Source organism: Saccopteryx bilineata, chromosome 2 (genome assembly GCF_036850765.1).
Source record: "Saccopteryx bilineata isolate mSacBil1 chromosome 2, mSacBil1_pri_phased_curated, whole genome shotgun sequence".
NCBI lineage: Eukaryota > Metazoa > Chordata > Mammalia > Chiroptera > Emballonuridae > Saccopteryx > Saccopteryx bilineata.
The window spans coordinates 7515141-7534990 of record NC_089491.1 but is presented as its reverse complement, the minus strand read 5'-3'; the positions used below and the strand labels follow the sequence as shown (position 1 = coordinate 7534990).

At 47.8% G+C, this 19850-nt stretch overlaps 1 protein-coding gene across 1 annotated transcript in view; it reads left to right on the top strand.

The window, feature by feature from the left end:
- GLE1 (GLE1 RNA export mediator) overlaps positions 1-19850 on the top strand; it is a 32494-nt gene that overhangs the window by 5489 nt on the left and 7155 nt on the right. The window contains exons 3-11 of the mRNA XM_066256044.1: positions 2130-2240; positions 8214-8362; positions 8908-8968; positions 9213-9467; positions 12028-12244; positions 13558-13670; positions 13833-13902; positions 18640-18782; positions 18880-19070. Of these exons, the coding sequence (XP_066112141.1) occupies positions 2130-2240; positions 8214-8362; positions 8908-8968; positions 9213-9467; positions 12028-12244; positions 13558-13670; positions 13833-13902; positions 18640-18782; positions 18880-19070 (1310 nt within the window). The remainder of the gene's footprint in view (positions 1-2129; positions 2241-8213; positions 8363-8907; positions 8969-9212; positions 9468-12027; positions 12245-13557; positions 13671-13832; positions 13903-18639; positions 18783-18879; positions 19071-19850) is intronic.

Genomic DNA, 19850 nt, shown 5'->3' with positions numbered 1-19850 from the left:
ATTCTTCTAACTGCCTGAATTAGCCGTGAGACACATTATTTTTTATTTATTTTTTATTAATTTCGATGGGGTGACATTGATAACATTGTCTTCCATCACCTTCTAACTGGCTTTCTTTGTGCCCCTCCCCTCCCCCAAACCCTTCCCTCTCTTCCCCCCCACCCTGTAACCCCAACACTGTTGTCCATGTCTCTTGAGTCTCATTTTTATGTCTCACCTATGTATGGAATCATATAGTTCTTAGTTTTTTCTGATTTACTTATTTCACTCAGTATAATGTTATCAAGGTCCATCCATGTTGTTGTAGAAGATCCGATGTCATCATTTCTTATGGCTGAGTAGTATTCCATAGTGTGTGTGTGTGTGTGTGTGTGTGTGTGTGTGTGTGTATACCAAAGCTTTTTGATCCACTCATCCTCTGACGGACACTTGGGCTGTTTCCAGATCTTTGCTATTGTGAACAATGGTGCCATAAACATGGGGGTGCATTTCTTCTTTTCAAACAGTGCTATGGTGTTCTTGGGGTATATTCCTAACAGTGGTATAGCTGGGTCAAAAGGCATTTTGATTTTTAATTTCTTGAGGAATCTCCATACTGTTTTCCACAGTGGCTGCACCAGTCTGCATTCTCACCAGCAGTGCAGGAGGGTTCTCTTTTCTCCACATCCTCGCCAGCACTTATTCTGTGTTGTTTTATTGATGAGCGCGAATTGTTTCTTTTTTTAATTTTACAATAAATGCTCAGATAACTGCATCAAAAATAAAAGGGCATGAGCATTAAAAAGTTGTGGGGTTTTTTTTAAGATTTTACTTATTGATTTTAAAGAGAGAGAAAGGCAGGGGTGGGTGGGGGGAGAAGCAGAAAGCATCAACTCGTAGTTGCTTATTGTATGTGCCTTGACCAGAACAGGCCTGGGGTTTGGAACCAGCAACCTCAGCATTCTAGGTCAACATACTATCGATTGCACCACCACAGGTCAGGCTGAACATTAAAACATTTTTTAATCTTACCCTGGCCAGTTAGCTCAGTCGGTTAGAGCATCGTCCCTAGATGTCAAGGTTGCGGGTTTGATCCCAGGTCAGGGCACATTCTGGAAGCAATCAATAAATGCATAACTAAGAGGAACAACGAATGCTTCTCTCTCTTTCTTTCTCACCCTTTTTCCCTCCCTCCCTCTCTGCCTCTTTCTGTCTCTCCAAAATCAATCAATAAAAAAAATTTTTTTTTTCTTTTTTTTTGTATTTTTCTGAAGCTGGAAACGGGGAGAGACAGTCAGACAGACTCCTGCATGCGCCCGACCGGGATCCACCCGGCATGCCCACCAGGGGGCGACGCTCTGCCCCTCCGGGGCGTCGCTCTGTTGCGAACAGAGCCACTCCAGCGCCTGGGGCAGAGGCTAAGGAGCCATCCCCAGCGCCCAGGCCATCTTTGCTCCAATGGAGCCTTGCTGCGGGAGGGGAAGAGAGAGACAGAGAGGAAGGAGAGGGGGAGGGGTGGAGAAGCAGATGGGCGCTTCTCCTGTGTGCCCTGGCCGGGAATCGAACCCGGGACCTCTGCACGCCAGGCTGACACTCTACCACTGAGCAAACCAGCCAGGGCAAAAAATTTTTTTTTAAGTTTTTAAATCTTATTGTTAGATTATGGCACAATATAAATAACATGAAGTTTACCATTTAACCATCTTTAAGTGTACAGTTCAGCGGCATTAGGTAATCGTCTCCAGAACTTTTTCGTTATCCCAGACTAAAGTGCTGTACTCCTTATTCCCCGCCACCTCGTTCTGGGCAACCCCATTCCACTTTCTGTTTCTATAAATTTGACCGTTCTTGGTGGCCATATAAGTGGTGTCATATAATATTTGTCCTTTTGTGAGTGGCTTATTTCACTTAGTATAATGTTCTCAGGTTTCATCTGTGTTGTAGCAGTTGTCAGAATTTCCTTCCTTCGTGGCTGAATAACATCCCATTGTATGTGTATACCACGTTTGTTGATACATTCATCTGTCACTACTTCTAATTTGTTTTTGTGTTGTTGTTATTTATAAGTAGTGATGTGGTTTGTGTCTGGAAGGGACAACACCAACTATACCATCTTAAAAGCTTAATTTTTCAATTTTCTGTCTATACAGGGCAAACATGAGTCCCAGCCTACAGAACCTATGGTCCTTCAGTCCTCCAGGGGCATCAGAGTCGAAGGCTGCATCCGAATGTATGAGCTGGTGCACAGAATGAAAGGAACAGTAAGTAAGCCATGAAGCAAGGCAGGCCTGATCGTAGGGAGCCACATTTGGAGGCAGTTCTTTAGGGTTTATGAATGTCCACTGTATACCAGTCACCATGCCTGACTTACTATTATTAGCAGGTCCTGATTCATTTCTGGAGGTAGTATTATGTAGCAGTCAAGAGTAAGCTCTCTGAAGTCAAACCTGGTTTCAAATACTCACTCTTCTATTTTACGTGTAACGTTAGCAAAATTATGTAGACTTTCTTGGCTTCCATTTACTTCTCCAAGATTTGAAGGTGATCTGGGTTGTCAGATAAGGTTAAACTGAGAAGATAGACCTTAACAGCCACTTGACAAATGAACAGCACTGGTTTAATTAATTTATTTGGCTGTGTGTGTGTGTGTGTGTGTGTCTGTGTATTTTTCTGAAGCTGGAAACGGGGAGGCAGTCAGACAGACTCCTGCATGCGCCTGACCGGGATCCACCCGGCATGCCCACCAGGGGGCGTCGCTCTGTTGCAGCCAGAGCCATTCTAGCGCCTGAGGCAGAGGCCACGAAGCCACCCCAGTACCTGGGCCATCTTTGCTCCAATGGAGCCTTGGCTGCGGAGGGGAATAGAGAGACAGAGAGGAAGGAGAGGGGGAGGGGTGGAGAAGCAGATGGGCGCTTCTCCTGTGTGCCCTGGCCCGGAATCGAACCCAGGACTTCCTCATGCCAGGCCGATGCTCTACCACTGAGCCAACCAGCCAGGGCCTATTTGGCTTTTATTTAAAAAAAACAACAACAAGCCTGACCAGATGGTGGCGCAGTGGATAGAGCGTCGGACTGGGATGCGGAAGGACCCAGGTTTGAGACCCCGAGGTCGCCAGCTTGAGCACAGGCTCATCTAGTTTGAGCAAAGCTCACCAGCTTGGACCCAAGGTCGCTGGCTCGAGCAAGGGGTTACTCACTCCAGGGGTCTCAAACTCAACTCAGCATGTGGGCCGCAGAGCAAGATCACAGCCGTTCGGCGGGCCGCACTAGGTCTACAAAAGGCAACTGTTACGCAACACTTTTCTTTTGTTTGTTTGTTTTTTGTTTTGTTTTGTTTTGTTTTCTGAAGCTGTAAATGGGGAGAGACAGACAGACTCCCGCATGCGCCCGACTGGGATCCACCCGGCACGCCCACCAGGGGCGAGGCTCTGCCCACCAGGAGGTGACGCTCTGCCCCACCGGGGCGTCGCTCTGCCGCAACCAGAGCCACTCTAGCGCCTGGGGCAGAGGCCAAGGAGCCATCCCCAGCGCCCGGGCCATCTTTGCTCCAATGGAGCCTTGACTGCGGGAGGGGAAGAGAGAGACAGAGAGGAAGGACCGGGGGGGGGGGGGGGGGGGGGGGTGGAGAAGCAAATGGGCACTTCTCCTCTGTGCCCTGGCCGCGAATCGAACCTGGGTCCCCCGCACGCCAGGCTGACGCTCTACCGCTGAGCCAACCGGCCAGGGCCACGCAACACTTTTCTCACTGCAGTTGAAAACAAAAAAAAATCAGTACAACAAGCACAATCGTACATACAGTTTACTCAGTGTTACAAAACGACCAGAAACTGTAGTTCTCATCACAACTGCTGTTAACTAAGCTAATATCTAGCTAGGATGCTAGAGAAATGAAAAATACAAGTAGGCCCCTAGGCTTACTGAATTTTATCCAAAATATTTTGAACTTCATGGATTAGTCTGCGGGTCGCACAAAATTGTTCGGCGGGCCGCATGCGGCCCGTGGGCCGCGAGTTTGAGACCCCTGGGTTGCTCGGTCTGCTAAAGGCCCGCGGTCAAGGCACATATGAGAAAGCAATCAATGAATAACTAAGGTGTTGCAATGAAAAACTGAAGATTGATGCTTCTCATCTCTCTCCGTTCTTGTCTGTCTGTTCCTATCTATCCCTCTCCCTGGCTCTCTCTCTGTCTCTGTAAAAAAACAACTCAAAAACAATAACAATAATTTAAAAAAAATTTTAAAGAGTACATTAGTTTATAAATGGAAAGTTTTGGGGGATTTACTGTCATTCATTTATTCACTGAATAAACAAATATTTACTAAGCACTTATATGAGATGCTGCTCTTGGTCTAGATGAAGCAGTGGACAGAGTAGACACAAATCCATGTCCTTATAGAGCTTACATGCTGGACAGGCAAACGAGAAATAACTAAAGTGTGGTTAGAAGACTTTCTGAGTGAAAGAACGCTCATTAAAACATTCACTTTGAAAAAAAAAACATTCACTTTGGCACTGAAAAAGAGATGGTGGTTGCTTAGACTAGGGTGGTAGCAGCGTAGATGGAGGGAGAGAGACTATGAATGAGTGTGTCTCTTCTCTCTGAGGGTTTTCCCTGCTCTGGCAACTTCCATCTTCCAGAATTATGTGGGAACTTTTTTGTTGCTGATTTTTTTTTTAATTTTATTTATTCATCTTAGAGAGGAGAGAGAAAGGGAGAGAGAGAGAAGGTGGGGAGGAGCTGGAAGCATCAACTCCCATATGTGCCTTGACCAGGCAAGCCCAGGGTTTCAAACCAGCAACCTCAGCATTTCCAGGTTGACGCTTTATCCACTGCACCACCACAGGTCAGGTCCTTGCTAATAATTTTTATGTGCTGTTGTTGAATCTTTTTAAAAAAAATTTATTTAGCCTGACCAGGCGGTGGTGCAGTGGATAGAGCGTCGGACTGGGATGCGAAAGGACCCAGATTCGAGATCCCAAGGTTGCCAGCTTGAGTGCAGGCTCATCTGGTTTGAGCAAAGCTCACCAGCTTGGACCCAAGGTCGCTGGCTCAAGCAAGGGGTTACTCGGTTTGCTGAAGGCCCACGGTCAAGGCACATATGAGAAAGCAATCGATGAGCAACTAAGGTGTCGCAATGCGCAATTAAAAACTAGTGATTGATGCTTCTCATCTCTCTGTTACTGTCTGTCTGTCCCTGTCTATCCCTCTCTCTGACTCTCTCTCTCTGTTAAAAAGAAAAATAAATAAATAAATGTTATAAAAAATTATTTAGGCCCTGGCCGGTTGGCTCAGTGGTAGAGTGTCAGCCTGGCGTGCAGGAGTTCCAGGTTAGATTCCCGGCCAGGGTACACAGGAAAAGCGCCCATCTGCTTCTCCACCCCTCCCCCTCTCCTTCCTCTCTGTTTCTCTCTTCCCCTCCCGCAGCCAAGGCTCCATTGGAGCAAAGTTTGCCCGGACGCTGAGGATGGCTCTGTTGCCTCTGCCTGAGGCGCTAGAATGGCTCTGATTGCGGCAGAGCGACTCCCCAGATGGGCAGAGCATCGCCCCCTGGTGGGCATGCCGGGTGGATCCCGGTTGGGCGCATGCGGGAGTCTGTCTGTCTGACAGCCTCCTCGTTTCCGGCTTCCGAAAAATAAAAGAATAAAAAATTATTTAGAAATTAAATGTAATGGGTTGACATTGATTAATAATAGTACGTAGGTGAGCCTGATCAGACGGTGGTGCAGTGGATAGAGTATTGAACTGGAACGCAGAGGACCCAGGTTTGAAACCTTAAGGTCACCGACTTGAGCGCAGGTTCATCCGGCTTGAGCACAGGCTCACCAGATCAAGCGTGGAGTCTCTGGTTTGAGCATGGGATCATAAACATGACCCTATAGTCACTGGCTTGAGCCCAAATGTCACTGGCTTGATGCCTAAGGTTGCTAGCTTGAGCAAGGGGTCACTCATTCTTCTGTAGCCCCCTGGTCAAGGCACATGAGAAAGCAATCGATGAACAACTAAGGAGCCGCAACGAAGAACTGATGCTTCTCATCTCTCTCCCTTCCTCTCTGTCTGTCCCTATCTGTTTCTCTCTCTGTCTCTGTCACCAAAAAAAAAAAAAAGAGTACATAGGTGTCAGGTAAACATTTTTCTAGCATTTGAACTGTTGATTGTGTTGTATGCCTATCACCTGAAGTCAAATTAGTTTTTTTTTCCCTTCCCAACTCTTAAGCGGAGTCCCAGAGGAGAGGAGGGGATATATGTATATATCTATGCTTGTGTTAAATTTGCCTTCTTGTACTGGAAGCTTTAAAATAACTTTTAAAATGGAGTAATATAATGTGTTAACAATATATTTCAGCACACCTCCATGCCAGAATACCTAGCATCTCATCAGCTCATCCTCCATAAAGGCTGCCACTTCTTCTCTAGAATGGCCTACTATCATGTGATTACCCTTTCCCCGGTTAATTTAAATTGTTTTAAGTTTATTGCCATAGTTAGCAGGGCTGTCATGAGCATCCTTGGACATATATCTTTGCACACATTTGAAAGTATTTCTGCAGGACAAATTTGTAAAATGGAAATAGTGTCAAAGGATATATATATACATATATTTCAAATTTTGATAGTGTAAATGTCAAATTGTTCTTAAGAGTCATATGAGAGGCCTGACCTGTGGTGGCGCAGTGGATAAAGCATCGACCTGGAAATGCTGAGGTCGCTGGTTCGAAACCCTGGGCTTGCCTGATCAAGGCACATATGGGAGTTGATGCTTCCAGCTCCTCCCCCTGTCTCTCTCTCCTCTCTCTCTCTCTCTCTCTCTAAAATGAATAAAAAAATTAAAAAAAAAATTTTTTGCCTGACCTGTGGTGGCGCAGTGGATAAAGCGTCGACCTGGAAATGCTGAGGTTGCCGGTTCGAAACCCTAGGCTTGCCTGGTCAAGGCACAAATGGGAGTTGATGCTTCCAGCTCCTCCCCCCCTTCTCCCTCTCTCTCTCTTCCTCTGTCTCTCCCTCTCCTCTCTAAAATGGAAAAAAAAAAAAAAGTCATATGAGAGGCTTGACCAGGCGGTGGCGCGGTGGATAGAGCATCAGACTGGGATGCGGAAGACCCAGGTTCGAGACCCCGAAGTCGCCAGCTTGAGCACGGGCTCATCTGGTTTGAGTAAAAGCTCACCAGCTTGGACCCAAGGTCACTGGCTCGAGCAAGGGGTTACTCGGTCTGGTGTAACCCCACAGTCAAGGCACATATGAGAAAGCAATCAATGAACAACTAAGGTATCGCAACGAAAAACTGATGATTGATGCTTCTCATCTCTCTTCGTTCCTGTCTATTCCTCTCTCTATCTCTGAAAAAAAAAAAAAAGTCATATGAGAGAACTCTCTTGAACAGTAAATGAAATACCTGATGCCTTTAGGTGTAATGGAAAGGGACCTTCCTAAGTGGAGGTGGGAGAAGAAAATCTAGGCAGAGATGATGACATGAGGGGAGGAGTGAGATAGAAATGTGCACAGCAAGTGTATAGAATTGGAATAAGGATTTTGGTAGATTACTCTGAAATCCTTGTAAGAATGAATACACATGATGGAAATTTAAAAGTTTCAAATAGCAGGACTACTTGTTACTATTTTAATGAATACATATCCCTTCCCTGCTTATGCTGGAGTGACATAAACCTCATGGGGCAAATTGGAAGAGCTTTCTAAAACTGCTGAGTTTAAAGATCAAGCCAAAGGAGATAGGTGACTGAGCAGAGGTTCTTAGAAGTATGCGGGTGATTTCATGCGCTTGGGTATCTCTGACGGAGTTAAGGACTGGTGGGAAGGGACCCCGCAGGGGTAGGCGAGTGAATTGGTCATGGAGAATGATTTCATGCCCTTGGATATCTCTGATGGAGTTAAGGACTGGTGGGAAGGGACCCCGCAGGGGTAGGTGAGTGAATTGGTCATGGAGAATGATTTCATGCCCTTGGGTATCTCTGACGGAGTTAAGGACTGGTGGGAAGGGACCCCACAGGGGTAGGTGAGTGAATTGGTCATGGAGAATGATTTCATGCCCTTGGGTATCTCTGTCGGAGTTAAGGACTGGTGGGAAGGGACCCCGCAGGGGTAGGTGAATTGGTCATGGAGAGTGATTTCATGCCCTTGGGTATCTCTGTCGGAGTTAAGGACTGGTGGGAAGGGACCCCACAGGGGTAGGTGAGTGAGCTGGTAATTGAGCTCTGGAAAGTAGGTGCTAACTCTTTTCAGGAGGGCCTGAGGCAGTGGCAGGAGGAGCAGGAGAGAATGGTGCGAGCCCTCTCTGAGATGGCATCAGAACAGCTGAAGCGGTTTGATGAACGGAAGGAACTGAAGCATCATAAAGAATTCCAGGACTTGCGGGAAATGATGGAGAAGAGGTGAGTCTCCTTGAATTATAACTGGAAATGTAGGGATGGTCAGCTGGAACTCTTTCCCAACAGGAAGCCCAAAGGGAAGAGTTGAGCTTCTCAGTTGTTTGTTTTTTTTTTAAAGCAGCAAGAGAGAGAGAGACAGAGACCTAGACAGGGAGAGAGATGAGAAGCATCAATTCTTCACTGTGGCACCTTAGTTGTTCGTTGATTGCTTTCTCATATGTGCCTTGACCTGGGGGCCACAGCAGAGCAAGTGACCATGGATCATGTTGATAATCTCATGCTTAGCAACTCTGCAATCAAGCTGATGACTTTGGGATTTTAAACCTGGGACCTCAGCATCCTGGGTCAATTTTCTCTCTATTGAGCCACCATCAGTCAGGCTCTTCTGAGATCTTAAATATCAAAATAAAATAGAGAAGCTTATCATCCAGAAGAATGACCAACTCCTGAAGGACGACCAGTGTCTCCCAAAGAAAGGAAAGCTTTCGGGAAGGAGAAAGCAGTTTTAGGAAGTGTCCTCACTGACTCTCCGCGCATTTCCCATCTAGCTCCAGAGAAGCCCTGGGGCAGCAGGAGAAGCTGAAGGCTGAGCATCGGCACAGAGCGAAGGTCAGAGCCTGGGCGAGTCCGTGGGGGGTGTCAGTGCCTGGCTGTCCCCTGCGCAAACTGGCGGGTTCTGGTAGACAGGGAGGCCCTGGACCGTTTCTTGCCTCTGTGTGACTGTCCCTGGGCTGTCCTTTTCCTGCTCTGGGCCCATCTGTGAAATGATGTAACCCACTTAGGACTGGAGGATGTGGACAGAGAAAGCCCAGGAGCCCCTCAGAGACAGGTAACCTGACAGCCCTTCCTGTAGATTCTCAACCTGAAGCTGCGGGAGGCAGAGCAGCAGCGCCTGAAGCAGGTAGAGCAGGAGCGGCTCTGGAGGGAGGAAGGCCAGGGCCGCCTGCGGAGCCTCTACGCTCTGCAGGAGGAGCTGCTGCACCTCAGCCAGCAGCTGGACTCCGCCGACCGCCACAAAGACCTGCTGAAGGTCGACCTGTCGGCCTTCCGGAGCCGTGGCAACCAGCTATGCAGCCTCATCTCGGGCATCATTCGGGCAGCTTCAGAGGTGAGCGCTACAGGGAGCTCTGTGTTCTGTCTATTGTGGGGTCTGGTGGGGGTGTGTGCATGTGTTCCCCACCCCAAATGGGAGTCCTGTTGTTAAAGAGTGTCTGATCTTAGGTTAAAAAAGTGTTTGTTTCCTTTGAATACAAAATACTTGAGTGTCTTCGGTAATATATATTGAATGCCGTGCTATACTTATGATAAAACTAAAAACATCAAAGAAATGTAGATTACTTTTTTCAGTTCACATTGTATTCTGAACATGAAATTACTAAGATATTTTGTTGTTTTAAAGGCCTGTTAAAAACTGCAAGTAATAGCCCTGGCCGGTTGGCTCAGCGGTAGAGCGTCAGCCTGACGTGTGGGGGACCTGCGTATGATTCCCGGCCAGGGCACATAGGAGAAGCGCCCATTTGCTTCTCCAACCCCCCCTCCTTCCTCTCTGTCTCTCTCTTCCCCTCCTGCAGCCAAGGCTCCATTGGAGCAAAGATGGCCCGGGCGCTGGGGATGGCTCCTTGGCCTCTGCCCCAGGCACTAGAGTGGCTCTGGTCTCGGCAGAGCGACTCCCCGGAGGGGCAGAGCATCGCCCCCTGGTGGGCAGAGCGTAGCCCCTGGTGGGCGTACCGGGTGGATCCCGGTCGGGCGCATGCGGGAGTCTGACTGTCTCTCCCTGTTTCCAGCTTCAGAAAAATACAAAAAAAAACCCCTGCAAGTATTGCCCTAACACATAGTAGGTATTCAATAAATATTGGATGAGCAGATGAAATTGGGTATTTCCATCAAATAACCATACCAGAATTTATTGAAACAAGCATGCCTATTGTTGAACATTTAAATTTCTGTATTTTCACTATTGTGGATTAACACTAGTGATATTTTATGTAATCTTATCTGTATTTCTAGTTATTCCTTGGAGGTATATTTCTATAAATAGACTTACTTGGTCCTAGAATTTTAAGGTTCTTGATGCACATCCAAAAATCGTGTGTTCTTGCCCTGCATTCATATTTCTCCTAGTTTGTGTTTAAAAATAACTTATATGAGTTCTAAATATAAAAATTTTTGAAGCATTTATATTTGAGGCAGAAGTTTATTTTTATAATTTCACTTTAATTCTTTTTTTTTTTTTTTTTTTTACAGTGACAGAGAGTCAGAGAGAGGGATAGACAGGAACAGACAGACAGGAACAGAGAGATGAGAAACATCAATCATTAGTTTTTCATTGTGCATTGTAATACCTTAATTGTTCATTGATTGCCTTTTCATATGTGCTTTGACCACGGGCCTTCAGCAGACCCAGTAACCCCTTGCTCCAGCCAGCGACCTTGGGCTCAAGCTGGTGAGCTTTTGCTCAAACCAGATGAGCCCACGCTCAAGCTGGCGACCTCAGGGTCTCAAACCTCGGTCTTCTGCATCCCAGTCCTGCGCTCTATCCAATGCGCCACCGCCTGGTCAGGCTTGAATTCTCTTTATGTCTTTTTTTTACCTTTCTTTTTGTAAAATTTCAAACCTGCCTGACCTGTGGTGGCGCAGTGGATAAAGTGTCGACTTGGAACACTGAGGTCGCCCGTTTGTAACCCTGGGCTTGCCCGGTCAGGTGCATTCAGGAAGTGGCTACTATGAGTTGAAGCTTCCCAATTCTCCTCCCTCTTCTTTCTCTCTTCTCCTTGCTCTAAAACTCAATAAATAAAATCCAAAAAGTAAAGTAGCATTTCAAACCTATACGGAAGTAGGGAGAGCAGCATGGTGAACCCTTGTGCACCCTTTCCTCAGCATCAGGAAGGAGCATGTGCTGGTCTTGTTTCTTCTGTATCTCTACCAGCCCCTCCCCAGGTGGTTTTATAGTCATCTCATACACTGGTCACGTGAAAATGCAGTGGTCCTATCTTTAAAACATAGAACTCCTCTATTAAGGTAACCCAAATACTAATATTACACTAAACAAAAAACAAAAACTATTATTTTGCCTGACCAGGCGGTGGTGCAGTGGATGGAGCGTTGGACTGGGACGCGGAGGACCCAGGTTCAAGACCTCGAGGTTGCCAGCTTGAGCGCAGGCTCATCTGGTTTGAGCAAAAAGCTCACCAGCTTGGACCCAAGGTCTCTGGCTCGAGCAAGGAGTTACTCGGTCTGCTGAAGGTCCCCGGTCAAGGCACATATGAGAAAGCAATCAATGAACAACTAAGGTGTTGTAACGAAAAACTGATGATTGATGCTTCTCATCTCTTTCTGTTCCTGTCTGTCCCTATCTATCCCTCTCTCTGACTCTCTCTCTGTCCCTGTAAAGAATTAAAAAAAAAACTATTTTATTTAATACGATTAAGCATCTAGTCAGTGTTCAAATTTCTTCAGTTGTCACTGGATCGAAGCCCATGTAACTGGGTGTTGAATTGGTATTACCATTATGAGAACAAGAAAGCAGTAGGTGTCAGTGTGTTGCTGAATGGTGCACCATTAATGCAGCAGTTCCAAGTCTAGAACTGCATTGGCCTGGGTAAGGTATGACTCAGCCCGGCAGGCTGCCTGGGGCATAACCACGGAGCTCTGTCCCTGTTGCCCAACAGAATGGCTTTCCTACGGTCGAGGACCAGGCTGTGGCCGAGAGAGCGCTGCAGGAGATGCGGGACCTCTTTAGGAGCGCCAAGGCCTGTGAAGACAAGCGGAGGCAGGACGAAGGGGAGGCCCAGGGGAAGCGGCAGGAGTCCCAGACGCAGCAGGGGCCGGAGGTGCGAGAGGAGCCCCCCACCCCCAGCCTGGGCTCCAGAGGGGAGCAGAGCCAAGGTGAGGTTTTGGTGTTGGTTCAGTTCATGAACTTTTAAGTTTCAGAGTATGAAAAAGAGGAAGAATATGGGGTTTTTTTGGTTTTCTTTTGTTTTTTTGGGCTTTTTTACAGGGACAGAGAGAGTCAGAGAGAGGGATAGACAGGGACAGACAGACAGGAACGGAGAGAGATGAGAAGCATCAATCATCAGTTTTTTGTTGCGAGACCTTAGTTGTTCATTGATTGCTTTCTCATATGTGCCTTGTCCGCGGGCCTTCAGCAGACCATGTATTAACCCCTTGCTCGAGCCAGCAACCTTGGGTCCAAGCTGGTGAGCTTTTTGCTCAAACCAGATGAGCCCGCCCGCGCTCAAGCTGGCGACCTCGAACCTGGTTCCTCTGCATCCTAGTCCAATGCTCTATCCACTGCACCACCGCCTGGTCAGGATGGAATAATATGTTTTTTAATATTAAGGTGCAGGAGAATTTACCAGAACTTTTATATCATGTAAAATTCTATACTTTTACTGAATTATATTTACTTTCGGTGGATGTGGACTTTCTATGAGAAGTTGAAATTCTGTAAAATTCTAGTAGGTGTATTATTCCAAGCACTGCTGTTACTGAGTATTCAATTTTATTTATATATTTATTTGAGAGAGAGAGAGAGAGGGACAGGAAAGGAAAGAGATCAGAAGCATCAACTTGTAGTTGCATCACTTTAGTTGTTCATTGATTGCTTCTCATATGTGCCTTGACGGGGGCTTGGGGGGGGGGGGCTTCAGCTGAGCCAGTGACCCCTTGCTCAAGCCAGTAAACAGCCAGGGCTTCTACTTAGTATTTTAAATAAATATGTACAAAATACATGTTTATTAAAACATAAGAGAACCTATATAGGCCTGACCTATGAAGGTACAGTGGATAAAGCATTGACCTGGAATGCTGAGGTCGCCAGTTCGAAACCCTGGGTTTGCCTGGTCAAGAAACATATGAGAGTTGATGCTTCCTGCTCTTCCCCCTTCTCACTCTATCTACTCTCTAAAATAAATAAAATCTTAAAAAAGAAAAAAAAAGAAAACCAATATAGTGTAATGGTTGAGAATATTGGCTTTGGAGCCAGATGACTGGAAATCGGGTTTTTCTGCTTCCTACCACTTGGCAAACTAATTAACCGTTCCATATCTGTTTCTTTATAAAATGAAAATAATAATGCCTACTTCACGGGATTATTATGACAGTAAAAGCAGTTAATACATGCATAAAGTGAATAGAACAAGGCCTGGTTCATAGTCAGTGTTCAGTAGCTATTATGAGAGCCTCTCTCTCTTCCTTAGACCTCCCGATGAAGGCACAAGACAGTACAATGCAGTGGTACCAGGAGCTGCAAGAGGCCTCCAGTCAGTGTGTGCTGGCCTTTGAGGGACTGACCAACAGCAAAGACAGTCAGGTAGGAAGGGGTGGACGCTGGGGGAGTCTCCGGACCTCATAGCGCTCTGAACAGCCTCGTGTCCCAGAGGTATGCAGCTAGTGTGTCACACTCCCTAATTCAAATGGCACCTATTCAGCTCTTCAGAAAGTTGTCTGCCTTCTCACTGCTCTTTCCTGGCAGGTCAGAAAGCTGAAGATGGACCTCCTGAAGGCTGCCTCCATCCCCGTGAACCAGATCTCTAGCGTCGCAGGTTGGTCAGCAGTGTGAAGAACATGGCCTTTCACTTTGTTTTATTATGTTTTTATGGCTCCAAGTATACTTCTGGGTGAGGTTCCTATAAACAGAGCACGTTGACCAGATGTGCTGACAATTGGATGGGGTGTATAAGTTTGTTTCCTCTTAGCACAGAGTGTAATCAGTATGTGTTTGTTGCCTCGTTTTTGGTGGGGTTTTTTGTTTTTTTTCAATTTTATTTTATTTTTTCAGAGACAGAGAGAGAGTCAGAGAGAGGGATAGATTGGGATAGACAGACAGGAACAGAGAGATGAGAAGCATCAATCATTAGTTTTTCCTTGTGACACCTTAATTGTTCATTGATTGCTTTCTCATATGTGCCTTTGACCGTGGGGCTACAGCACCAAGTAACCGCTTGCTTGAGCCAGCAACCTTGGGTCCAAGCTGGTGAGCTTTGCTCAAACCAGATGAGCCCACGCTCAAGCTGGCGACCTCAGGGTCTCGAACCTGGGTCCTCCACATCCCAGTCCGATGCTCTATCCACTGCACCACCGCCCGGTCAGGCTGTTGCCTCATTTTTAAAAATAAGCTGCATATTAATAGTAGATGATTTTGGCCCTGGCCGGTTGGCTCAGCGGTAGAGCGTTGGCCTAGCGTGCGGAGGACCTGGGTTCGATTCCCGGCCAGGGCACACAGGAGAAGCGCGCATTTGCTTCTCCACCCCTCTGCCGCGCTTTCCTCTCTGTCTCTCTCTTCCCCTCCCGTAGCTAAGGCTCCATCGGAGCAAAGATGGCCCGGGCGCTGGGGATGGCTCTGTGGCCTCTGCCTCAGGCGCTAGAGTGGCTCTGGTCGCAACATGGCGACGCCCAGGATGGGCAGAGCATCACCCCCTGGTGTGCAGAGCGTCGCCCCTGGTGGGCGTGCCGGGTGGATCCCGGTCGGGCGCATGCGGGAGTCTGTCTGTCTCTCCCTGTTTCCAGCTTCAGAAAAATGTAAAAAAAAAATAATAATAATAATAATAGATGATTTAGAATGGCTCTGACCTAAAATTGGAAGTTCCTGCAGAAAACATCACTACAGGAACCTAGGACATGACTTGTAGTCTTTGCTTTTGTCCCACATGAGAGTTTGTACGCTCAGAGCTTGCCTTGATAACCCTTGAGAACTCCTTCCTTTTCCCCCCAGAGACAAGTTCAGAGAGGAGGAACCACTTTTTCATTAGAAACAGGTTCACTTTTTAGAGCTTTGGGTGTGGGAGCCTCCGCATCCCAGACTGGCTGCGAGTGGCTGGGGAGCACGGACAGCAGGGACCCTCAGTTCCCTGGCGAGTCGTTGCCTAACAAGCCTGGGAACACTGCAGCTCCTGCCCTTGAGAGGCCCGTGTGACAACTTACATGTCGCTCTGCTGCCTGAAATTCTTTCTGGAACAGGGCAAGGTATAAATAAACCACAGATCACTGTCTGGAATTTAAAGTGCCTTTTCCTTTGATAGCAACAGCAAGCGGGGAGAGGTGATGTGACCGCCATCCCACACCCTCCCACTCCCTCAAGCTTATGCTCAGTCCATACCCCTAAGTTGACTGCAGACTGCCTCGCCTCCTCCATCAGAAAATCAAGACGCAGGTGTGAGCGCCTCCGATGGCTGCCCTCTCACCTGTACACAGCTGGATCTGCCTCTCAGTCTCCTGTTTCAGAGATGTCCTCCCAGCCCTGCTCACGCTCCTGCCTCCACCTTTATGCCCGTCCCCTCCCAGCTCCCTCAGGGCCTTTTCTTGGCACTTATGGCCTTCCCTCCTGTTTTCTGCCAAATTACTCCCTTTTACAGGCTCCTCTCCTTTTAAACATCCATGAGTCACTCACATCCCAAAATCCATTTCCTTTGATTCTACATCTTCTGAGGATTTTCTGGCCTTCCTCATGTTTCCATTTGGCGCTGTTGATTTTCCCTTCTTTATGAAACTCAACTCCTTTGGCTTCCAGGGAACATTGGTTTCCAGGTGCTCCTACCTCGCCTCCTCCTTTCAGGGTTCCTTGGTCTCCTGCCCCCACCTCAGTTGTAGATGTTTCCTAGAGATCTGCTCTCACCTCAGAGCCCTCATTCTACGTACCCCCGTGGCTTCAAACATTGCCTGTGTGCAGATGGCATCCAAAGCTACGGATTCTTTCCGTTTCTCTGAGCTTCAGATTTGCTAGGAGCAGCTACCCGAGGGACATCTTTGACTGGATGGCGCTCCGATGCCTCAGGTGTAATGTGTTCAGGGCTGAACTTGTCTTCCTTATGCCTCCTGCCTCCTCTCTCCCCTGTTGGCACGGAGTGAGCAGTAGCACTCTCACCTACGCAGTCACCTTCACTGGAAGCCTGGGAGGCATCCCCTGACTGCCTCCTCGATTTCATTCTCCACATCTAATTAGGGTAACATTACTTAAAGTAATTAGGAACTTGGCAGGGTGTTTCTGAGCTAGAGGTGCTGTACTAATTTAAACTTTGATTGCAAGTCATGGAAACTAATTCAGATCTGCTTGCCCCCCCCCCCCCCAAAAGGCATTGTTCCAAAGATAAAGAGGTATTTGACAGAACCTAATTGCAGGAAGGCAGCTAGGTCTCAGGAGCTGGAGACTTGAGGACCTTTTCTCTCTCACCTGTCTTTCCTCGGTATATCTGCGCTCTTACTTTATATACTGCTGTTCTTTGGTCTGTGTGGCAGGTACCAGGTTTGCTGCCCATCAGTGTACATGTTGGCAGGGCTAGCCCCTCAAGGAACGGACGCTGTCAGTTGGCTGATTGGTTCAGCCAGACCACTTTAACTGTAGCCAACGTGAGGCTGGGGCGCACAGGATCTTTCATACAAGTACAGCTACTAGGAACCCACCTCTGTGTCTCTGAGCATGGAGGAAGGCAGCTCTCAGAGAAGAGGGGAAAATTATTGTGAGCTGGGGAGAACTTCTAGAAGGGTTTTCCTCGAGGTGCAAATAACTCCTTTAGGCATGTCCACCACAGTCCATGGGATCTGTAACAAGTCAACACTAATTACCGTGCTGTTTATTGCTGTTTGTTGTGTCACTTTCAAAATTAATTCATTTCTACCTGGCCGGTGGTGGTGCAGTACATACAGTGTCAACTTGGGACACTGAGGTCCCAGGTTCAAAACCCCGAGGTCGCTAGCTTATGTGTGGGCTTGCCAGCTTGAGTGTGGGATCATCGATGTGATCCCAAGGTTGCTGGTTTGAACAAGGGGTCACTGGCTCAGCTTGAACCCTTCCTTGGTCAAGGCATGTATGAGAAGCAATCAATGAACAAGTAAAATGAAGCAACTGCAGGTTGATGCTTCTCTCAAACCCCCTCCCCATTGGTAAAAATAAATAAATAAATAAATAGTTCATTCCCAAATAGGGAATTCTTTTGAAATATGGTTTGTTTGTTTTTTTTTGTTTTGTTTTGTTTGTTTTTTTTCATTTTTCTGAAGCTGGAAACAGGGAGAGACAGTCAGACAGACTCCTGCATGCGCCCGACCTGGATCCACCCGGCACGCCCACCAGGGGCGACGCTCTGCCCACCAGGGGGCGATGCTCTGCCCATTCTGGGCGTCGCCATGCTGCGACCAGAGCCACCCTAGTGCCCGAGGCAGAGGCCACAGAGCCATCCCCAGCGCCCGGGCCATCCCTGCTCCAATGGAGCCTTGGCTGCGGGAGGGGAAGAGAGAGACAGAGAGGAAAGCGCGGCGGAGGGGTGGAGAAGCAAATGGGCGCTTCTCCTGTGTGCCCTGGCCGGGAATCGAACCCGGGTCCTCCGCACGCTAGGCCGACGCTCTACCGCTGAGCCAACCGGCCAGGGCCCTTTTGAAATATGTTTTATGTACTTTTTCCATTGACCACAATGTGTTTGTTGTCATATGTTTTTCTGCATCAGTATCTTTTTTTTTTTTTAAAGATTTTATTTACTGCCTGACCAGGCGGTGATGCAGTGGATAGAGCATCAGACAGGGACACAGAGGACCCAGGTTTGAAACTCCAAGGTTGCTAGCTTCAGCAAGGGATCACTCGCTGTGCTGTTGTTCCCTGGTCAAGGCACATATAAGAAAGCAATCAATGAACATCTAAGGAGCCACAATGAAGAATTGATGCTCTCATCTCTCTTCCTGTCTGTCCCTATCTGTCCCTCTCTCTTTCTATATCACACACACACAAAAAGATTTTACTTACTGATTTTTAGAGGGCAGAGAGGGGGGAGGAGGAGTGGGAAAAGCATCATCTCATAGCATTTGCTTCTCATATGTGCCTTGACCGGGCAAGCCTGGGGTTGTTTTTTTTTTGTTTTGTTTTTGTTTTTTGCATTTTTCTGAAGCTGGAAACAGGGAGACACAGTCAGACAGACTCCCGCATGCGCCCGACCGGGATCCACCCGGCACGCCCACCAGGGGCGATGCTCTGCCCATCCTGGGCGTCGCCATGCTGCGACCAGAGCCACTCTAGCGCCTGAGGCAGAGGCCACAGAGCCATCCCCAGCGCCCGGGCCATCTTTGCTCCAATGGAGCCTTGGCTGCGGGAGGGGAAGAGAGAGACAGAGAGGAAAGCGCGGCGGAGGGGTGGAGAAGCAAATGGGCGCTTCTCCTGTGTGCCCTGGCCGGGAATCGAACCCGGAAGCCTGGGGTTTTGAACTGGCGACTCAGCATTCCAGTGCAACACTCTATCCACTGTACCACCAGGCCAGCCTGCAGCTATATCCTTGAACTAACTTCCTCTCTGTCACACCTAGGCTCAAAGCTGAAGGAGATCTTTGACAAGATCCACAGCCTGCTCTCGGGAAAGCTTGTGCATTCTGGCGGGCGCTCTGTGTGCGTCACAATGAACCCACAGGGACTGGACTTTGTCCAGTACAGATTGGCAGAGAAATTTGTGGTGAGAAACCGTGTTGCCAGAGGTACGGGAAGAAGAGGCTGGCACAACACTTTAGCCCTTCTCAAGTGCTAACCGTGTCCCCATCTCTGTGCCCCAGGAAAAAGCAGAGGACGAAGTGGCCTCTCATCATGGAGCCGCGTTCCCCGTCGCAGTTGTGGCGTCCGGGATCTGGGAGCTGCACCCCAGAGTGGGGGACCTCATTCTCGCTCATCTGCACAAGAATTGTCCATACTCGGTTCCCTTCTACCCAGCTTTCAAAAAGGGAATGGCTTTGGAAGACTATCAGAAGTGAGATGGTTGTTCTCCTTACTGGCCCTAGGCTGAGTCATGGCATAGACAATTTATATTCCTCCTTCTCACAGCTTTTCTGTACTTTGAGTGTCCTGTCAGAAAATACAGTGTGTTTTCATGCAAATGGACATCTTTTGGAATTTGTAGATTCAGGTGCCAATATTAAATATGGTTCAGTGGAAGACTAATAGAATTCAGGAGTCTTGGGGTTTTATCCCTGCTTTGTCATTTACTAGCTTTACAAAATGGGTAAGTCATTTTACTTCTGTGAGCATCATTCCCCTTATTGGTAAATGGTATGTATGACCTGTGAGTTTACCTCACAGAGCTTATGTGATGCACAGATTTAATAATGGATCTGAGTGCTTTGTAAACAAAGTATTCTACAAGTGCAAGACTGGGTAACAATGTGTTAATAGTAACATTGTCGCTTTTTTTTTTTTTTTGGTATTTTTTCTGAAGTTAGAAGTGGGGAGGCAGACAGACAGACTCCCTCATGTTCCCGACCGGGATCCACCCAGCATGCCCACCAGGGGGCGATGCTCTGCCCATCTGGGGTGTTGCTCCGTTGCAACTGGAGTCATTGTAGTGCCTGAGGAGGAGGCCATGGAGCCATCCTCAGCACCCAGGCCAACTTTGCTCCAGTGGAGCCTTGGCTTCAGGAGGGGAAGAGAGAGATAGAGAGAAAGGAGAGGGAGAAGGGGAGAGAAGCAGATGGACGCTTTTCCTGTGTGCCCTGGCCGGGAATTGAACCTGGGACTTCCTTCCACACACCAG